At 26.9% G+C, this 21,298-nt stretch overlaps 5 protein-coding genes across 5 annotated transcripts; 3 read left to right on the top strand and 2 right to left on the bottom strand.

Annotated features, from left to right (window-relative positions):
* Positions 1-967: 967 nt before the first annotated feature.
* On the top strand, positions 968-2,771 carry OCT59_021251 (uncharacterized protein; the record flags this gene model as incomplete). Its single annotated transcript, XM_066149739.1, has 5 exons — positions 968-1,426; positions 1,504-2,398; positions 2,474-2,512; positions 2,588-2,641; positions 2,731-2,771. 5 exons carry the CDS (start codon positions 968-970, stop codon positions 2,769-2,771), a joined length of 1,488 nt encoding a protein of 495 aa, XP_065990615.1.
* A 1,277-nt stretch (positions 2,772-4,048) lies between these two features.
* On the bottom strand, positions 4,049-5,555 carry OCT59_021250 (uncharacterized protein; the record flags this gene model as incomplete). The annotated part of the gene is made up of 2 exons (XM_066149738.1): positions 4,049-5,225; positions 5,299-5,555. The coding sequence occupies 2 exons, from the start codon at positions 5,553-5,555 to the stop codon at positions 4,049-4,051; spliced, it is 1,434 nt and encodes a 477-aa protein (XP_065990614.1).
* Positions 5,556-8,822: 3,267 nt separating this feature from the next.
* Positions 8,823-9,776, top strand: OCT59_021249 (uncharacterized protein; the record flags this gene model as incomplete). The annotated part of the gene is made up of 1 exon (XM_025308764.2): positions 8,823-9,776. The coding sequence occupies one exon, from the start codon at positions 8,823-8,825 to the stop codon at positions 9,774-9,776; it is 954 nt and encodes a 317-aa protein (XP_025188333.2).
* A 2,299-nt stretch (positions 9,777-12,075) lies between these two features.
* OCT59_021248 (uncharacterized protein) lies at positions 12,076-13,633 on the bottom strand (the record flags this gene model as incomplete). The annotated part of the gene is made up of 2 exons (XM_066149736.1): positions 12,076-13,270; positions 13,374-13,633. The coding sequence occupies 2 exons, from the start codon at positions 13,631-13,633 to the stop codon at positions 12,076-12,078; spliced, it is 1,455 nt and encodes a 484-aa protein (XP_065990613.1).
* Positions 13,634-20,048: 6,415 nt separating this feature from the next.
* Positions 20,049-21,277, top strand: OCT59_021247 (uncharacterized protein; the record flags this gene model as incomplete). The annotated part of the gene is made up of 2 exons (XM_066149735.1): positions 20,049-20,612; positions 20,945-21,277. The coding sequence occupies 2 exons, from the start codon at positions 20,049-20,051 to the stop codon at positions 21,275-21,277; spliced, it is 897 nt and encodes a 298-aa protein (XP_065990612.1).
* Positions 21,278-21,298: the final 21 nt, after the last annotated feature.

Genomic DNA, 21,298 nt, shown 5'->3' with positions numbered 1-21,298 from the left:
AAGTTACGATTTTTTTATGTATTTTTTTTAGTTATATAGATTTACTTGAGTTTGAATCTTAAATCTTATTAATAATTTGAAAATAACGAATAAAAAACAAAACCAAGAATTTTTTTTTTCGTTTTTATTTGCACAATTATAAACAATATTTACAATATTTAAATTATCTTCATTATGGTTTCTAACACTAACTATTTATTTGAATAAAGTGCAAAATTAAAATATAATCAGTCATATTACAGTAAAACTTCTATGTACCGATGAGGTTCATATTGTAAATCACGTCTATTATCAAGATTAACGGACACGTCGGATCTTGATACCGTTGGAAAAAAATATCAATACATTGGATATATTACGAGTAACTCACAATGCGGAGCAAATGCCACTCGATTAATGGGCCATTATAACCGAATTTCGGCAAAGTAAACCGCAAGAGTGTAGCTAAAATATCGGTACATCTTAATATATGTTACTATATCACAAAATTACAATATCCGAATATCGATACAACGCGGTTTTTTTATTATACGTGAAACGGGATTATCAGTACAGGAAATTATCGGTACACCGGGGATCGGTACATAGAGGTTTGACTGTATTTGCACATCACTATATGCAATACTATAGAATTCTTTGCATGATATGGAATTCTTTCCGAGAAAATTATAATTCTCCATTAGGAGCTTCTATAAAGTGCAAAAAAATATCGCACAATATTATTCTTAAATAAAAATATAGTCGGCATATTATTGCACATCATTACATGCAATACTATAGAATTCTTTGTACGTTATGGAATTCTTTCTAAGAAAATTATAATTCTTCATTAGAAACTTCTAGGAATTGCATAAAAGTTCGAAAATTGAATTCTATTGAATTTAAAAATCGTATATAATAGACAACAATTTTCTTTAAGAAATTTAAAAATTAAATTCTTTTTTTTTTAAAAAAAAAATAATAAAGCATGGAACAACCAATCAACTATTTATTATCAAATAATAAAATTTTGATTCAACCAGAAAAAAGAAGTGTTAAATCAAAATACAAAAAAAAGAAATGTACCAAATGTAATAAAAGAAGGAAACCTTTGGATGAAAGTCATCAGATATGTCATGTTTGTTACAAAATTAAGATGGTATATAAGTACAACCCAAGTGGAAACAATACTATTGATGATTTTATTAGAAATACGCAAATTAATCTTGTTAAAAATCATGGGAAAATGGAGTTTGTTCCTTATGATCAATTCACGAATGTAGAATTTATTGCTGAAGGAGGTTTTAGTAAAATATATAAGGCTACTTGGATTGATGGCCCAGTTATTAATTATAGCAATACAAGAGATATTCGTAAACAAAATTATACAGTCGTTCTCAAAAAGCTAAATAATTCTAATAACACCACATCTAAAGAGCTGAATGAGGTAAATATATATATTATGATAAATCTTAGTACTGTATAAAGTAAACAAATTGATTAAAAAGGATTTTTTTATATTAGCTTAAGGTATTTTACGATTATTCTTCAAAACTTAAAAACAATAATGGATATAAAAATATTGGCAAGTATTTTGGGATTACTCAAGATCCCAATTCTCAAGATATAATGATTATCATGCCATATTATCGTTCAGGTGATTTGATAAATTGCATCACTAAAAAATTTCACTATCTTAACTGGAAATTAAAGCTAATTTACTTAAAAAATATGGTAAATGGACTTATTCGAATACATGGAGCGAATATTGTCCACAGGGATCTTCATAGTGGAAATATCTTTGTTGATACATGCAATTATATTGCTAGTGTGATAACGATAGGTGATCTTGGTATAAGTAAATCTGCAACTGAAACTGGGGATGATAATGAGAATTATGGCATTATTCCTTATATGGCACCAGAGATTTTTCAAGGACAAAAATATACTAAAGCTTCAGATATATATAGTTTTGGAATGATTATGTGGGAATTAATAACAGGTAGAAGACCTTTTTGGGATCGAAATCATGATACAGAACTTATTATTGATATTTGTGATGGTTTACGACCACCTATTGTAACAAATGCACCTAAAGGCTATATTAAATTAATGGAAGAATGCTGGCATACTGATCTGGAAAAAAGACCATCTGCTACTAATATATATGATAAACTCGATAAAATACATGAGGAGGAATGTAGAAATTACAATAATAATAATCCAACCGAAATAATAAAATCATCAGATATTGGGCCTGTAACAATAAATAATCCGAGTGCCATTTATAAGAGCAGACCTTTAAGCGCCATGATTAATCCTGCAATGTCTTTGATGAGTTCAAGAAGTCAATCTATTAATTTAGAAAAAGTCAAAAGGAGATTTAAAGATGATTTAATTGAAGATAATAATGACAATGGTATGACATTCGTTATTTGCAAATATTGATAAACTTTAGTAAATCATTATTTTTTTTAATTAAAAATATATTTAGGTCAAAGTATTAAAAGAAAAAAGTTATATGAAAATAACGGTAATAATTACTTTTTCAATAACATATTAACTTTCATATTTTAATTTAATAAAATTTTGTGATACTTTTTTTTAGATTACCTTACAATAGAACTCGAACTTGATATTGAGATGAATTTAAAAAGTAGTAGTAAGTAAACATACAGTATTGATATGTACTTTTTAGTGGTAATTTTTATTTTTATAATATAAACCTAATTTTGTTTAATTTATATATAGAATATATTACCAAGGAAATTGATTTCGATATTGATGTCTAAATTATCGAAATTATATTTTTCATGTATTGAAATAAATATTTACTTAAAGTTTCTTTAAAATATGATAAGGTAGAGCATTCTTGGATGTTATACATAAAATGTTAACAGAGACAAATGATATCATAATACGAAATTCCAATAAACTATCATCGAATCTTGACTTAATATGTGAAAGTATAACACGTATTAATTGGACGCAATTATGTATAATAAATAAGTTTAATAAAGAATTAAAAAAAATTGAAGTTTTGAAAAAGAATATCAAGCAGCAAAAGTATTGTTCCATCCGTTTTCAAATGTTTAAAGTTTCTAGTAATAAGAGAATCTAAAACTCAAACTAGGCTCTAAAAATATATTCCAAGTTAATATATTATTGAGCGAGTGCGAGGTATCAAACTTCTTTCAAGTTCTTTTCACTTGTTTTGTTAAAACTTCTTCATCTATTATTAATATTAAATTATTATGGTTTGTAAACTCTTTATGCATTCTTTGATTGCTTTGTGGATTTTTCAAAAATATTGTCAACCCATTTCATTATTTCTTATTGTTAGTCATTCCAAGTTCGTTTAAAATTTGTAATAGATTTCAAAAAAAAAATGATTAGATCTAATATTATGTATTCGTTTTTTATTGCCTATAAATAATATCTTCCGATTGATTATTTATATTAGTTGCTTCAGTTTCTTCGCACCGGGATCAATGAACTTGAGCCATTATGCATTCATGAAATAATCTGTAGCGTAAAAAATTCCTTAAATTTTTTAAATTTTTCGTAATTTAAGTATGATATCATCAATGTCAACGAAAAATCGCAACGAAAATGATTGCCGTTTATTACACTAACTCAATCGACCATAAATCATGCGTTACACAATTCAAAATTAATTTATAATTTAAATACCATCAAACTTTTTTAATTATATAGATGTTGTAGTGCCATAATTTACAATGATGTAAAAATATTGAAATAACCCAATGATCATCACATGACGATCAAGTAAACATGAAACTCGTATTACCGCATGGTGATGAACATTAATAATGGAGTGAACCAATGGTTATATAATGATGTAAAATTATAGCAATGATATTTATTTAATAAAGTTCTTTTGTATTATCAAATTTATTTTATACTACTTGTCGGGAGAGAAGGTGGCAGCTTCTTTCGCATGACAATGTAAATTCCGGCCATTACAATAAATTTTATTTATATATTCCAACATAGATCTTTATATTAAAACATTAATCAATTACAAATATTAATTATTTTATAAATTTTAAAAATACACAATTTGAACTTTGAATACTTCAAATTCTAAAACACGTGAATCATTGATTTTTCTGATTCGCTTCTCATAATCCTTTTTTTCACAACTAACTTTTAATTCATTATCAAAAGTTTGATATAAAAGCAGATCTTTGTCACCAAATAATGGTCCGAAACCATCATACATAGAACAATTTAATATAGCCTTCTTTTCATTCTTTACGCGACTTAATATATAATCTTCAATACCATCATTATTAAAAGTAAATATAAAACTATCTTTAGTAACACCATAATTACCGTCAGTTTTCCATTTAATCGGATTAAATCCTCCAAGAATTTCATTACTGTCTTCAACTTTAATAATTGTTACTGTACGAGATTGATTATCACAAATTTTATGAAAATTTTCAAATCTATTATGTAATTCAATAGGTCTATCACGAGAGTCACGATATAATAATTTGAATTCATAAGAAGATATCAACTTTTCTTTAATTTCTAATTTATCAATCCATTTTGAAATTAATTCAGTATGTTGAAATGTAATGATTTCAGAATTAATTTTTGTTGAATGGCCATCACTAAGCATACGAGGTACTGATTTTTTTCTATCATTATTCAAAAAGTAATTTAATAAATCTTCACGTAATTCTTTTGGTAAAATTTTCTTATAAGGTAATACTTTTTGTGAAAATTCTTTTGAATCCAGATTATAGAATTTAATAAAAGGAATACATTGTCGTAAGATATTCTTTAAATTATTGAAATCTTCTTTTGAAAAATTTGTAGGATCAGATGGAAGTTCTGGATTTTGAGAAAGTCCCCATTTTATCACATGTTCCCAAATTTGAATTTCACCCATTTGAAGATTATCATTTTGAATAAGCGCAACCAAAAGATTTTCTGGGATTGAAGAAAATTTTGGAGAATCAAATATCTTATTTGGTTCTTTTAGAATTAAATCAGTACAATTCTTTTGAAGTCTTAGTGAAGAATTATTTTCAAAACTTGTTTGATATATCAAATCAAAATTTTGCTCCATCCAGTTTGATTGGTTTTCAATCAAAAAGGATTCTAAATAACGTATTAATTCTTGTAGGCCAAGTTCATTAGCAACAATTAGGACTTTAATAATATCGGTAATATTATATTCTTTTAAAGAAATTGTTCCTCCATAGATATACCTAAGTAAAAAACGACAATAAAATTAGAAATATAATAACAAAATTTTAAAATTATTCGTTAATTCTTTAATACCTTAAGATTATTTGAAAAATTTCTGGTAAAATATTTGGCAATATAATATGGTTCAAAATACCATCATTTTTCTTTTTATTAGTTGATAAAATTCTCCGCAAATAAGGAGAACGATAATTTAAAATTATCATATGAGCGCGAAATATTTTTACGTTAGGATCATTACCAACTTCAATTGTAATATCATAATATTCTTCATCGTTTAAAATTTCGAGTAAATTTTGTGACAATTTCGACAAAAGTTTAGTATCATCCATTATAGAAAATGAGAATTCCAAAAAAAAACCTAATTTTCAACCCTTAAATATACTTTATTTTCGAGCACAAGGTTAGTCGATTAATCCTTATTTAACATTTAACAGGATTTAACACGTGGCAGTCGTGACGTCACGATCACATGATCCAGAACTAGATTTTCTATTGGTTGGGCTTAATAATTTACAGTATCTTTATGGGTTATACACTTCCAAGAAAAGCCTTCCTCTATAAATGTGTTAAATTAATAAACGTTTGTAGGCTAAAGATATATTTAGCGAATAAAAAACAATTATTTTTTTTTTATGCTCTTTCTTACACTAAAAATTTCGGTCAAGATATTTAGTAATTTAAAAGTTTTACCATTTTTCCTTTTAATTATTTAAATTTTGGCTAGTAAATGACAATTTAATATATTTGTTGAGCACGAAATATTATTATACTTATTATCAATTTCAATTGTATATCAAACTATTTTTCAGTGAATTTCGAGCAGATTGTATTTCTTTTTTCTTTAACACAAAATTATTATTTAATATAGAAAATTCTAGTGTGATATCACGAGATTTAGGTATATTTATCATTATATTTCTTGACCTATTACTACTATTTAATATTAATTCTTCTTATTTATTGATTAGCCGCCGGTTATAATAATAAAAGACTATCTCACAGCATTTCGTTTATATTTATGGCAAACATTTAATAAATTTCATAATTGAATAAAAAAAACGCGGAATATTTTAATAAAATATCGTTACCATCCAGGGACGATGATTTTTTGTGATCACAGAATTTCACAGAAAATCACAAAATTTGGTTATAAAAATGTTGATAATTTTCAAGTTTTTGGCCTGATTTAGGATTTGAAATCATTATAATTCCGGCAGACACTAAATTTGGCCAGAATTTACGAATAGTAATGTTGGCCAACCTTGCATAATTCTGGCCAAATCACAAAATTTCACAAAATTTATTTTTATCACACACAAAATTTACTTTATACCGCCGCAAAAAATCATCGTCCCTGTTACCATCTCTTAGCTGAGTCTTTAAAAAAGTTATCATCACCTGACCAACGTTGAGGCGCAGCAAAATATGATCGAGATTCAAATTTGAGAAAGTAAAAGGTCGAGATAAGTAACATGTTTAATCTATAATAATGAATAAATGGCAGTTACTTTTTGGAAAATTTATAATCACTATAACAAATTCTTACATTTTAGGTATAATAATATAGCCGAATATTTACTTTTAAATTCTTTTGCTCATTTTCTACTTAAATAATTAAAATATTAAAAATATTTTTATCTTTTTTTTTATTCTTAAAAGAAAACGACAAGATTTTATTATCGACTTTTGTAATATTTGAGTTACAATGAATTTGCGGAATAAATTTTTTAATAAAATATTGCAATAATAGATTAAGCATTTTGAAAAGTACGTCCAAAAGTGATATCGTATAATACAATAAAAAAAAAATTACAGGATATTTTAAATTAAGAAACTTTAGAAATTTTAATTTCACAGACTTCAAAGTTCAAATTGATTATATCATCAAATTTACAATATAAAAGTGAAGACAATTTTATAGATTTCTATTTATAAAGAAATTCGAGATAAGGAAATAACCAGTGTTATAATAACGATTTAACCATTTATTAGCTGTAATTACGGATGATTATCTTTATAGCAGAACTCTACAAGATTTGGTTCCTCAAAAATAAGTCTTTGTTCTTGATATGTTTATGAAATAAAATTATAAAGAAAATGAGAAATTAAAGAAAATTTATATATTCAATCACATATATTTGTAAAAAACAAAAATGTTTATAGTTTTGGAACGAGAATAAATAATATTCATAATTTATTCACAAATAAATTTTTTTAGCCATAAATGTGGTGTACCGCCTTGAAAATAAATGTTGATAATAAAGTACAAAATTTATCAATCATAGCTGGCTAAAATGATTCAAGAGCTAACACTTCAAATGATATTCAAGAAATATTGTTCATAGCACAGATTTGTAAGATAAATATTTCATTCAGACTTACAGTATTTTATAAATATTATAGACAATATGTGTCGAATGTATCGTGCATAATCAGTTTCAGCTCATTTTTTTCAAATAGATTAAAAACTTCTGATCCGTATGATTTTATTAAAAAATTGTACACAACCATGTGTTAATACATGTTACGATTGTTACGCCTCGAATGCTTAATTACATACATAATAGAAAGCGTAATTTGATAATCAAAATTATTTACGAAAATCACATGATTTTCCAGCAGGACCTGGAAAACTTCTAATAGGGGTTACCGCCAAACATGATTCGAGGCTATAATTAATTTTCAAAAAGGTCACCGCCAAATTAATTAGTAAAAGTCACGTGTTGGTTCGCAACAATAAGAATTTTTTTGTGAAAATCTTTCCTTTCTTGGCCCTATTACTATATTTGAAATAGAAACATGTGAGTAAACAGCAAAACAACCAATCATATTATGGTTCTCACTCCTATTTTTTTTTGATTTTTTGGCGGTAACCTTTATATATAGTTTTCCAGGTCGTACGTTTAAATTGAAATAATAAATCATTTGATTACTTTACTGTAACTGATCATGTGATTATTGTTCTTACAAATAACGATATTATATGTTTGAAAACCAGTACGCGTACAATTGATAAAATTTTTTTTATATATTACTGTATATTCAAATAACTTATTATTAAATGGTCCAAATAACCATTATGGTAAATGGAAATCGGTGTAGGAATCAATGTATAAATAGGTAACAAGAGATTGGCGCTCATTTACTATTAGCGTAATTCCGCCTGGTATTATCTAAAAAAGGAAGGATATAGTGCAGATTATTTTTTTTTCATTATACGTTAACTCTGTATTGTTACCTTTTTACGAGGTCCTATTGGTGTTCAAATAACCATTATGATTAGATGGACATTGGTGCCTAAATAACCATTATTTAAGCATCAAGGTAACAGGGCCTATCGGTTTGATCAAATTCGTACTAGTACTGAATAACCTCTTACTTAATAAGGACGTGCAGATTTAACAATGAAAAATGGGCGATTTTCACGTTACAATCTTATTTAAAATACTCAAATATGTTATTGCAAATAACGACGTGCAGATTTAATGGTGTCCACAATAGCAAAAAAAGTTGTTGAATTTTCACGTTAAAATCTTATTTAAATAGATATCTTATTTTTCGCACATTTTTATTTTTCAAAAGAAAATTCAAGAAAGATGAGCGCTCAAATCCTCACTAAAAAAATTAATCTTGAGAATGATTTTAAAGAACATATCTTAATAAATGATAATATTTCTCGGAATTTTCGTAATACAACTGTACATGCCATTTCAGTCGATTACGATGAACCTCCGTCAATCAATAAATCCGTACTTAAACACACGATGACTTCTCATGGTTTAACTGCTGCAATTTTTCATGCTTACAACAATCATCAACATTTACTCTTAACTCCTGATGATATTTGGTTAACTATAGCACAAGGAGTAAGTCAACATATTAATTATAATGCAGAAAAATTTCGTTATCGTTTTGTTAATCATGAAGGTAAAAAAGAGATTGGTGTTGTTATTGATGGAATTTTGTTTCAAAATAATTCACGCCTTGAGGGAAATTGGCCTGAAGTAGTAAATATGTTAGTTGTGAAAACTGATCAAGCTGTAGAAAAAATTGATGTAAAATCTCTTTTAGAATGTGATTTTTCTACAACAACGAAAAATTCTCTTACTGCTAGTCGAATCGTTCTTTTAGATATGCTTAAAGAATATTTTTCGTTTAAATGTTATGCTACTTGTGGAATTCCTAAAGTTACTCTTGAAGGTACTTTAGAAGATTGGTTAAAATTACAAGAGAAAGTCGTTCAATTACGTCAATTAGACTTAGATATGGATTTTTGGTTGGATAGGTTGGACCCTGTTGTATGGAAATTGGTTGAAACCTATAAAGGCAATGTTGATGAAGAATTTTGGTCAAAAATAATTTCAAAACAAAGTTTTTTTTCTGGCCCAAGTATTATTACGGGATGGGTGACGGCTCTTTATCCATATAAAATAGATGGAACAAAATTAGTTAATGATTCACTTACTCCAGATGACTTTCCTAATGGAAGAGTTGAAGTACCATTTACGACTAATACTGGATTACACTTTACTATAAAAGTTCTACATTAAATTTTGATAACTCTTGTTTAATAGTACATGAGATTATAGAGATTCGTCACTTGGGTTGATAATTTCGACCTTTTATCAAGGAACTTGTATTTAACATCATCTCTCGTTTCTTGAGTAAATTTACTTACGCTGTTGCTGATGACCTTTAAGGATTTAACAATTAGCTATTACTTTTTATGGGGTTACTAATAGTCATAAGAGCTGATGTGACAGAAAGACTAAACAAGGCTTTGAAATTAATTTCAATTAGATGAGCCTATAAAATATATAACTATTTTTATTTATTTATAACTGAATGAAAAAAGACATTTTCTGTCTTGTCTTTGATAACATTATATTTAATGTTAATGTTTTCTTTTATAATAATACCTTTACTTTCTCTTTTCATTAATACATAATTACAAAAGATTTCCGTGATCTTGAATAACCATTTTTTTATCAGTATACTTCTAACACGATTTCTTAACTATTTTTTTTAAAAAAAAAAAGCTCTGAATGGTATTATATTGTCACCTAATATAAAAAAAAGAGGAATATTATCAGTAAATCACGTGCCTTATTAAAAAAAAGCGTTTTTATGAAAGAAATAAATTTCTACAAGATATGTACGTGGGTAACAGAACATGATAAAGTTCTCTTTTTAACGAATTCGGACAAATCATAACAAACATGCGGAACCTCTTATCCTTGAACGTTAATTGATTTTTTGTATGGGCAGTGTATGGGCAGCCAAAAAAAATTTTCACTACACATTTTTTCAGGGCCAGAATTGTGATAATTTCGGTCAGTATCCAAAAAAGGTAATAAGATCTTCATTATCTTGTACACAGACCTTGTCGGTCATGGTCGGTCATAACCGGTCAAGAACCTTTGACCGACCGTTTGACTGATCTATAAACTTTCTTATCAAAATTAGAGGTCGGTTATCAAGAATCTAAACGCCGTGTTTCTTATTACAGCTGATTTCATAATGTGCGGGATTTTAAATATATATTGTTTAATGTTCTGCACTTCTACTTAAGCTACATTATGAACTAATGATCAGAGATAGATAATTTAATAATTTATACACTTAGCAAATTTTAAAGGACTCGGAAATATTCGGTAAAGCTTGATATAAAATAAAAATTATACGCTTATTTTGAAGTACTATTCCGAGAATGGTGGTATAATTTTATCTTATTTTGAGCTTTACCGAATAATTCCGAGTTCTTTAAAATTTGCGTACATTATGAAATCAGCTGTAATATGTGATTTGATAATAAAAACGTTTCGCAACGTTTTTTAATAAGTAATTAATAAAAAACGTTTCGCAACGTTTTTTTAATTATTTTAATAGAAAACGTTGCGAAAATGTTTTTTTAAAATATTTTATAAAAAAAAGTTTCGCAACGTTTTTTTTAATTATTTTAATAGAACGTTATGAAAACGTTTTTTATTAAATTTTTTTTTATTAATAATTTCATAAAAAAAAAAAATGTTTTCACACTTTTTTAATAAAAAACGTTGCGGGTCGGTTAAAGGATCGGTCAAACGGTCGGTCAGAAGGCTTTGACCGACCGATATCGGTCACGGTCATGACTGGTCATAACCGGTTAATGACCGTGACCGTTGCCATCCCTAATTTACAATCACGTTAAGCGGAGCGGTTTAATTAACTTTACTGCGCAATTCGTTGAAAAATGAAAGTTAAGCGGCGCGGTTTATTAATTTTACTGCGCTATTCGAAAGTTAAATGACAAACTAACTCAACAAGAAGGGATTCGAGTTAAAAGAGAGAGAAATTATTACTCTTTACCATTAGTTTGCAGTTGCCGATTAATGAGAAATTAGAAATATTTATTTTATTTTCTTAAATGTATTCTTTAAAATTTCATTTATTTACTTGAAAAATGAAAATTATGCTTAAATATAAGTACTTTCAAAAAAATAAATTTAAGTTCTATTAAAATGTTTTTATGTGAATTACTATAACTAATAATTAATATAATTAATGATAAAATAAAATATAAATAAAATATAAAATATAAAATATAAAAATAAACAATTACATAAGGGAGAGGGTACGAATAACAGAAGTGGGATGAAAAGAAACACACCATTCAGTCCATTCGTCCATACACAACCTACACTCCCAACCTACATACCTAAAAGAAAAGTGAAGACCTAATAAAGAAAAAATCTACATAAACCGGGAATATTTTCACCCGATAGGTCTTCTCTTTTCTTATCATTAATTGATTCGATCAATTTATTTCGTATATTTAAAATCTTCTATTTTATTTGATAAATACATACATCAATTTTTGTTGAATTTAGATAACGGAACGACCTGAAATACTTCAAATTCCTCTACAAAACATGAATTATTGGTATTTCTAATATGCTTTTCATAATCATTTTTGTTACAAATAACTTTTAATTCATTATTATAACTATTTTTTTTTAAATACAAATCTTTATCACCGAAAGATGGACCAAAACTGGTAAAGAAACTACCATATATTGCTTTCGTTTCATTAATTACACGACTTATAATATGATGCTTAGTACCTTTGCCACCAAAAGCAAATATGAAACTATCTTTAGTTACGCCATAACTATCATTAAATTTCCATTCAATTGGATTATATCCTCCAATAATTTCGTTACAATTTTTCATTTTAATAACTAATAATGTTTGAGATTGATTTTTACAGATTTCATAAAATTTATCAAATCTAAATGATCCACTTAACCCATCACGAGAATCACGATATAACGATTTGAATACATACGAAGTTTTTAATTTATCTGTAATTTCTAATCTATCAATCCATTTTGTAATTAATTCAGCGTGCTGAAATGTAATAATTTTAGAATCAATGTTTTTTGAATAAATTTCTTTCTCTTTAATTATACGAGGTATCGACTTTTTGCTATCATTATCCAAAAAATAATCTAATAAATCTTTATATAATTCTTTTGGTAAAATTTTTTTATAAGGTAATACTTTCTTTGAAAATTCTTTTGAATCTAAATTAAAGAACCTAATAAAAGGAATACAATGTTGTAAAGTAATCTTTAAAGAATTGAAATCATCTTTAGAAAAATTTGTAGGATCAGAAGGAAGTTCTTGATTTTGTGCGAGTCCCCATTTAATCACATGTTCCCAAACTTGAATCTCACTCATTTGAAGGCTATTATTTTGAATGATTGTAATTAATATTTTTTCTGGAATCGAAGAAAAATTTAATGAACTAAATATTTTATTTGGTTCTTTTGAAATTAAATCTGTACAATATTTTTGAAGTTCTGAGAAAGAATCGTTTTCAAAACTTGTTCGATATATTAAATCAAAATTCTCTTCCAACCCATTTTTTTTATTTTCAATTAAATAAGATTCCAAATAGGGAATTAATTCTTGAAGGCCAAGTTCATTAGCGGCGACCAAAATTTTTATGATATCGGAAGTATCATATTTTTCAAAAGTTAGTATTCCCCCATAAATATATCTGAAACAAAAAAAAGTAAAATAAAAACGGTTGTTAAATTAAATGATACGTAAAAGAGCAAAAAAATAAAAAAGAAAAGAAAAGAAAACAATATATTTCATACTTTAATACTATATGAAAAAATTCAGGTGAAACATTTGGTAATTTAATATATGTCAAATTTTCATCATTATTCTTTTTATTATTGGTCGACAAAATTCTTCTCAAATAAGGAGAACGATAATTTAAAATTACCATGTGAGCACGAAATATTTTTACGTTAGGATCATTACCAACTTCAATTGTAACATCGTAATATTCTTCATCATTTAACATTTCGATTAAATTTTGTGATAATTTCGGTAAAAGTTTATTATCGACCATTATTTAAATAAAAGGAAAACATGAAGAATTTAAAGGAAAAAAAAAGCCCTTTTAATATATATATTTTTTCGGTAGGAGTTTACACGTAACGTCGTAAACGATCGTGTAATTACGTGATTATGATGTAATATGCAGCTGCGTTCACGTGATACAAAATTAAACTATCAATTTTCAGCTAAATAATAATAAAATATCAATTGTCTAGCCAAATCCGAACTCTTAATTAATTACGCCATATTACTAATTTAGTTACGTCATTTTAAGTCATATGTTGTAAACAGATTGCTTATTGCGCAATGTGCATAATAAAATTACGTATAATTTGTTGAAGACAAATTTCTTGAATAGTGTATTATATCGAATTTTAAGTTTGGCACAAGATTTTTATAAATTTTGAATTGTTACACATGATATTTATGAATAAGTGTACAAAATATTCAAAGACGTTTCCCTTTAAATAATTAGACTTCTCTTTTACTGTTTATCTATTTCTCTATTCTATTTTACTTGTAGTAAAATAAATTATGGATGTTGCGAAACGTATAATTTAAATGATTATCAAATATTTCACCAGAAAATTTTTCAAATAATTTTATAAAATAAATATATTGATACATTAGAATTTTTATTATAAAATAATGCGCCATAGGTACATTATTTGTGATACAAGTACAAATTATTACGCTTTTGTATTTGTATTTTGTAATAATGTTTAATAAATAAACAAATAAATAAATAAATACTAGTGAAATTCGATAAACCGGATCTATCGGTTTATCCGGTTTGTCGGGATATTCGGTATAGCGAAAAAATTTTAAAAATTTTCTCACAATAATAAAATTAATATACACTTAGTTTTAAGTCATAGAGGTCATGAAAAATGTTTATTAAATTGATTCAGTATAAATAACTTTTATTATAAAATAATGCGCCATAGGTATTTGTGATACAAGTACAAATTATTCCGCTTTTGTATTTGTAATAATGTTTAATAAATAAACAAACAAATAAATAAATACTAGTGAAATTCGATAAACCGGATCTCGGTTTATCCGGTTTATTGGGATATTCGGTATAGCGAAAAATTTTAAAAATTTTCTCACACTAATAAAATTAATATACACAGTTTTAAGTCATAGAAGTGAATATAAAATTTTAATTACTTTGGCCAGAATTAAGATTATTATAATTCTGGCCAAATATTATCACGTTACTTGGTTCATGATCTCGTGATACGATATATCGAATCATTTTGACTATAACTGGTTAGAAATTTGATCCGTTATACGGTTATAGGCGGGCGGACGGGCCCAGTATTGGGTTTTTGGACTTGTCCAATTGCTTTTTTTAATTGGACTATTTTGGACTGTCCAAAACCAGTTTTGGACATAGTTTTGGACAATTTAAAATTGTTCAAAAGTTCTAATATTAAACTAAAAATAAAATATAAATATAATGTTGGAGTTAAAAAAGTAAATATTTAATATATTAAATGATAAAAAATTAATGTAGAATCAAATAATATTAAAAATACTAATATTTAAAGATTTTTTGAGATAATTTAATAATTGAACTAAAATCAAAATATTAGCCAAAATTAGTCATAATTCTGGCCATTAAAGTTATTATATATAATTTATTAAATTTTTTGTCATGTGATCTGTCTAAAACCTGTCCAATGAAAAAAAATTTGGATAGACGCCATAAGTAATAATTACGGCAACTTGCTTAATTTCAGTAATGCCGGGTCGATTTTTTCGCATTATATCACGTGATGTTATGATTCCAAAAAAGGAAATTGACACAAAGTTGCGACTACGTCACAACTTTTACAAGCATAGTACATATTGTAGCAAATTTAATATAACTATTTAGTAAAACGTAGTACCTTAATAGTTTATAATAAATAAGTACATAAAATGAGTTTTTCATTTTTTTTGCCAATGAAAAATAAATACATATGTAATTACTAAAATAATTTAACACGATAATTTTTTAGTTAATAGTATACTTTGCAAAAACTTTAAAATCAAACCCATATCGTAAGTTGTAGCTATATCAAAACTTTATCATAGAACTTATCGTAAAGAATTAATACCATATCGTGACCAAATCTTGATTATAAGTCGTATGTATAAAGTTGATGTATATTAAGGAAATCGTCACCCGATTTAACCGGCTCGTGCAAAAATAGTATTGAAATCGAAAACATATAGTAAAGTATATTTAAATTATATTAAATGCATGTTTAAGTTATAGTAAACAAATATTAAAGTTGCTAGTTTATTTATTTTAAAGTTGATGCATTATAAACTTTATTTTAGAAATATTAAATTGCTCTATCCTAAATCTAATCATACGAATTATTCTAATCTATAAATAAAACTAATTGTTCATTAAACATAGATATTAATTTTCCTATAATGTTAAATGTCCTATTAATAACATTTTTTTCAAAATTTTTGAAACTTACTAGAATTCTTGTATTTCTATATATATTGGGAGCCATTCCTCTAAAAAATAAATAAATAAATAAGAATAAATAAATAAATAAAGGTTATTACGCAAAAAAAGTTTTTAAAAAGAAAGTCTTTGAAAGTATTCTGAAACACACCTTCGGGGTTCCGGTAACAAAGGTGGGGCTGGTGTTTTATGAAAGAGATGAACAAAAATGTTATTAAAATATCTTTTTAAATTTAGTTTTGAAATTATTTTGAAACTCACATTTATCTTTCATAATTCCATTGTAAAGTTCTAAGATTTTCGCTTCTTGGTACTCATCTTTAAACTGATTTGGTTTAATTCAACTCTCATGAAATCCCTAAGCTTAGAAAAGGTACCTCATCGATATCTAAAAAGAAAAAAATGAAATGCTAGTAAACATTTCACGAAAAAATCATTTAAAAAAACCCTCCCATCAAAATCTCATCTCCCATCTAGAAAAGTCACCTAAAACAAAAAGAATTAAATTCGAAAAAAACATATAACCCCGATTTTCTTTCCCATGTGTCCATCCTGTCTAAAAAAAAAAACGTTAACATATGTTTCGTTAGAATAAATAAACTAAAACAAGAAAAAAAACTTACCAAAAATGAAATCCCACGCGTCCAAAGAGACCCGAAGAACTACCTAAAAAAAAAGAACTGTTAGTGACCGTTCATTAAATAAATTAAAAACAATTTTTCTAAAACTTACAAAATGTCACATAGGAGACCGAGGGAGCTGCCTAAAAAAAAAAAAATTGAAATGTTATAATGTTTCATTATCGTTATAGAATTTGATTTTTTTTGTAGGTTTTCTTCAACTCTTTTAAATAAAATACGAGAGAAGAAGGAAAGGATGAGGGAAGAAAAATGAAATTTATAAAAAAATTAAAAATATGATGGTTAAAAAAAATTGTGAAGAAGAATAAATTTGTTTTAAGCAAATTTAAAACAGAGTTTTTTTTAACAGAAAAAAAAATTTTTTTAAAAAGATATAAAACAATGAAGGGGAGAAGGAATGAAGAGAAAAATGAAGGAAAGAAATGGGGGAAATGAAAGGTAAACTGTAAAGAGCAAAAGGGAAAATTTGTTGAAAAAATGTTTATAAAAATAGTTTATTTTTATAGTTTAGACCACTATAGTTATTTTATAATATCACGTGTATCACATGATACATAAGGCTTTTCCCGATGTTAAAAATTATCAAATTTATATAAAAAATAAATTGGCAGATTCATCACTAAATAATATTTAATACTAAGAAATATCTTAGATTAATTTTCACTACCAATTCTCGATGTTATTAATCACCTATTCACCATATTCACCACCTATTTAATAGCATTTTACAACTTCGTAAAGATATGTTATCGGCAATTTCACGAGATCGTTTGTGATTTAATGGATGGTAATAAATCACGGGTTTCTGCAAAGTAACTTACTTATCTACATATAGTAATCATATGTAAAAATTTAATTATGATACATAAATTATAAATAAGAGTGATTAACAGTAAATCTGGATTCTGGGTCAAACCGGATATTTTTTAATCGGATATTTATCTGGATAAAAATCGTAACTATCAAAATAAGAATTATTCGGGTATTACAGTATAAGTTTTGTATGTCATAATTAATTCTGATGGCAACTATTATTATAGTTCAGAACAGGATTTTCATAACGAATTATTCCATCCAAGTTTTGACCATATATTTAATAATTAATTAATTCAAAAATTCTATATAATTATGTTTTTAATTGGCAAAATGTGTTGATAAAAACTTCTATTATTTTAGTTTTAACGGTCATGAAAGATGACAAAGGCGCACTACTTTTAGTCACGTGATCTTATTGAAGTGTATATCTTTTATCATTAATGCTTTTTAGGAAGCTTTTTTACCACAACACTTCATACTTTCTATTAATCAATGTAACAAAATCAACATCTCTTTGCGATCCACTTTTAAACACTCTTTATCTCTCCCTAAAAGTACATATAACTCTGTATTACACAGCAACATATACCCGAATATAGTAAATTTTTTCGATCATCAACTAAAAGTCCAATCTTCTTTATTGGTCGCACAAGCAAATTGCCCGCATACCTCAAATACTTTAAAATTTTTATTCTTATTATGTCAGCAAAAATATTGGTTACCAAATTCTCCTATTAATTTTTTTTTGATTTATTTGATAAACCTTTACGATGTTTTTCTAGAATAGAATCACTTTTAACTTTTTTTAAATTTTATAATCTTTCTCTTTCGTCTAATTTTAAATTTACTACAAAAGGAGGTTCTTATCCGCTTTCACATTTTATTATAGATAAAAAATTTTTATTTGCTCATTTAAATAGTATTAAGAACAAAGGTATCATGTTCTTGGACCACATTATTACAAAAGATCACGCTTACTTGGAGGATTACAAGGATATAAAAAAGCATCTTACTCACAAAGGCGGTAAAATCCCCCGTTGGTATCAATTTTTAAAAGATAATATCACCATCAACAATCAAGGGAGACTATATTTTGATTTAGATAGACCGATTATTCAAAACCCTTCTGCTCCACGCCCTGCTATCCCACCGGTAGATCCAATAACTCTTCACCATCCAAAAAAATCTCAACAATGGGTTGCTACTTGGACACAACACTTATCTGACATCACATACGGCAAACTTATGAGTACGAGCCATTTCCCTAATTGTTTACCAGTATCATATTTAGAACATTGGATCCACAAAGATTTGACGTTTACGCTTCCTTCTACAACACCACGTTCATTGCCCAACATTATTACTAAATGCCAAGGATGTGCTCAGCATTTCACATATTATGTTGGTAATCTCAGACCAAAATGTATTATTCAAGTCAAACATCAAGATTTAATTTTAATAGATGCTTTTAGCAAGAAGAAACGAGAAGAACTTTCCCCACGTCCTGCTATTACGATTAATTCTTTTCAACTATTAAAATATAGTCATCCTCATTATCGTCTATTAGCCTTTAATGATTTCTTATTACAACAGGGACATAACTCCACAGTTGATTTTAGACTGATTGCACCACCTTCGTTAAATTCTGACTCAGTCATACGCTCTTCAACCAATGATAAGTTAATCACCTGCCTAATCGACGATATCAAAATCGCAGAGGATATGAAAGTAATTTCCATTAACCTTAATTCGTTTACAATTCTTGACATATACACCGATGGCTCTTATGATCCTACTAATATACATGAGGGTTTCCCTATGGGTTATGGATGGACAACCTCAAACCTTACTGGTACTAACATCACTTACAATGGATCTCTTAGATTTTTTCCGTCATCAACCAAAGCGGAAACAATGGCTATTTTAACTGCGTTAATAGTATGTCCTAGTAATTGTTTTGTTAATATTCATACGGACTCTCAAGCTGCCATAGATTCATTCTACAAGACGAGAAATTTACATTCAATCTCACCGAGACTTTTCAATAAAATCAACAATAATATTTTATGGTCCGCTATTAGGGATGGGGGTTAATTAACCGTTAATTTTGTTAGTTATGATTGATTTAAAATGGTTAATTAACCGTTATTTATAATTAGCCAATCAAAATGCAGAATTTAAATCATGTGATTAAATGATAATCCATTATTTTGTTACACAATTAAATATTAATTAATATAAATATTGATTAAATCTATGATCTACATATTGCATGATCTTTTTTTTAAGATAAATTTTTTTTAAAAAAACACTTTTTTTTTGCAAATTTATTGTTCATTATCATGGTAAAAAAAAAGGGAACTGTTTGGAAACATTGGACAATAATTACTGAAGCAGAAAGTAATGAAGAAAGTAGTAGGTCTAAGAAAAAAACACATCCTTCTGTACGTTGTAATTATTGTTCTAAAGTTTTTGAACAAGGTACAGCTAAAAGAATGCAAGTTCATCTTAATGATAGTTGTCCTAGAGCTCCAGAAAGTGCAAAAACAAAGAAACAACAAATTCCTGAACTATTAGAAACTTCTGATGCTACTACTTCTACTTTTATTCCTACAGTAAAAACATCAAAAAAGCATTTAAAAAATACAACAATTGAGAATTTTGTTGATCGTATGAGTGAAGAAGAACAAGATACTCTTGAAATTTTACTAGCTCAAGCATTATTTGCTGCTGGAGTTCCTTTTTCTTTTCTTGAAAATAATTATGTTATTCAGTTTTTTCAACAATTACGTCCAGCATTCAAATTACCTAATCGAAGAAAACTTGCTGATGAATTACTTGATGATGTTTTTGATGAAGTTAAAGCTGAATGTAATGAACAAATTTTACAAGCTAAATCTCTTACAATGGTTTCAGATGGTTGGTCTAATATTAATCGAGAATCAGTTCAAAATTTTGTTATTTGTACTCCAAAACCATTATTCTTTGATGCTATTTATTCTGGTGAAGAATCTCATACAGCTAAATGGGTAGTAATTTTAATGAAAATGAAGAAGATAGTAATAATAGTTCTGATAATGAAAATAAAGAAGATGATAATAATAATAGTTCTGATAATGATAGTATATTTGGATTTGAAGCAAATGTTATTAATTTAGATGATGAAGAATAAATAAAATATATTAAAATTTTATAATATTTAATAAATTATAAATTTATTTTAACTTCCTTAAAATTATATATACAGGTTATTTATGGGTTAATTAACCGTTAACTAACCGTTAATTAACCGGTTAATTAACCAAATTCATAACTAACGGTTATTTTACCAACCCTATCCGCTATCCATCATATCATTAAAACACTCAATTTAACGGTCAAATTAATTAAGGTGAAAGCACATTCTGGCAACATATTTAATGATGCAGCAGACGTACAAGCCAAATTAGGTCATTTACAACCTATACCTACTGGGATTTTATATGATCACCTATCTAACCAAGCTGTTACACTCAAATGGAACAATGAAATTCCTATAGATAAAGACATTTGTAAATGTATTAGTACCATTCTCAATTATCGAAGGCTAGATTTGCACCTCAACCACCCTTCGTTGAAATTTATTAAAAAAAGTACAAAGGATTCTTTAATTGACTGGTCGCTCTCCAGTACAGTCGCCACTGGTTATAACGAACCTGTTTGTACCGAAAACTTGTTGTATTGAACCAAGTTTCACAGAACCGAT

This window comes from Rhizophagus irregularis, chromosome 3 (genome assembly GCF_026210795.1).
Source record: "Rhizophagus irregularis chromosome 3, complete sequence".
NCBI classification, from domain to species: domain Eukaryota; kingdom Fungi; phylum Glomeromycota; class Glomeromycetes; order Glomerales; family Glomeraceae; genus Rhizophagus; species Rhizophagus irregularis.
This window is presented reverse-complemented; position numbering and strand designations above follow the sequence as displayed.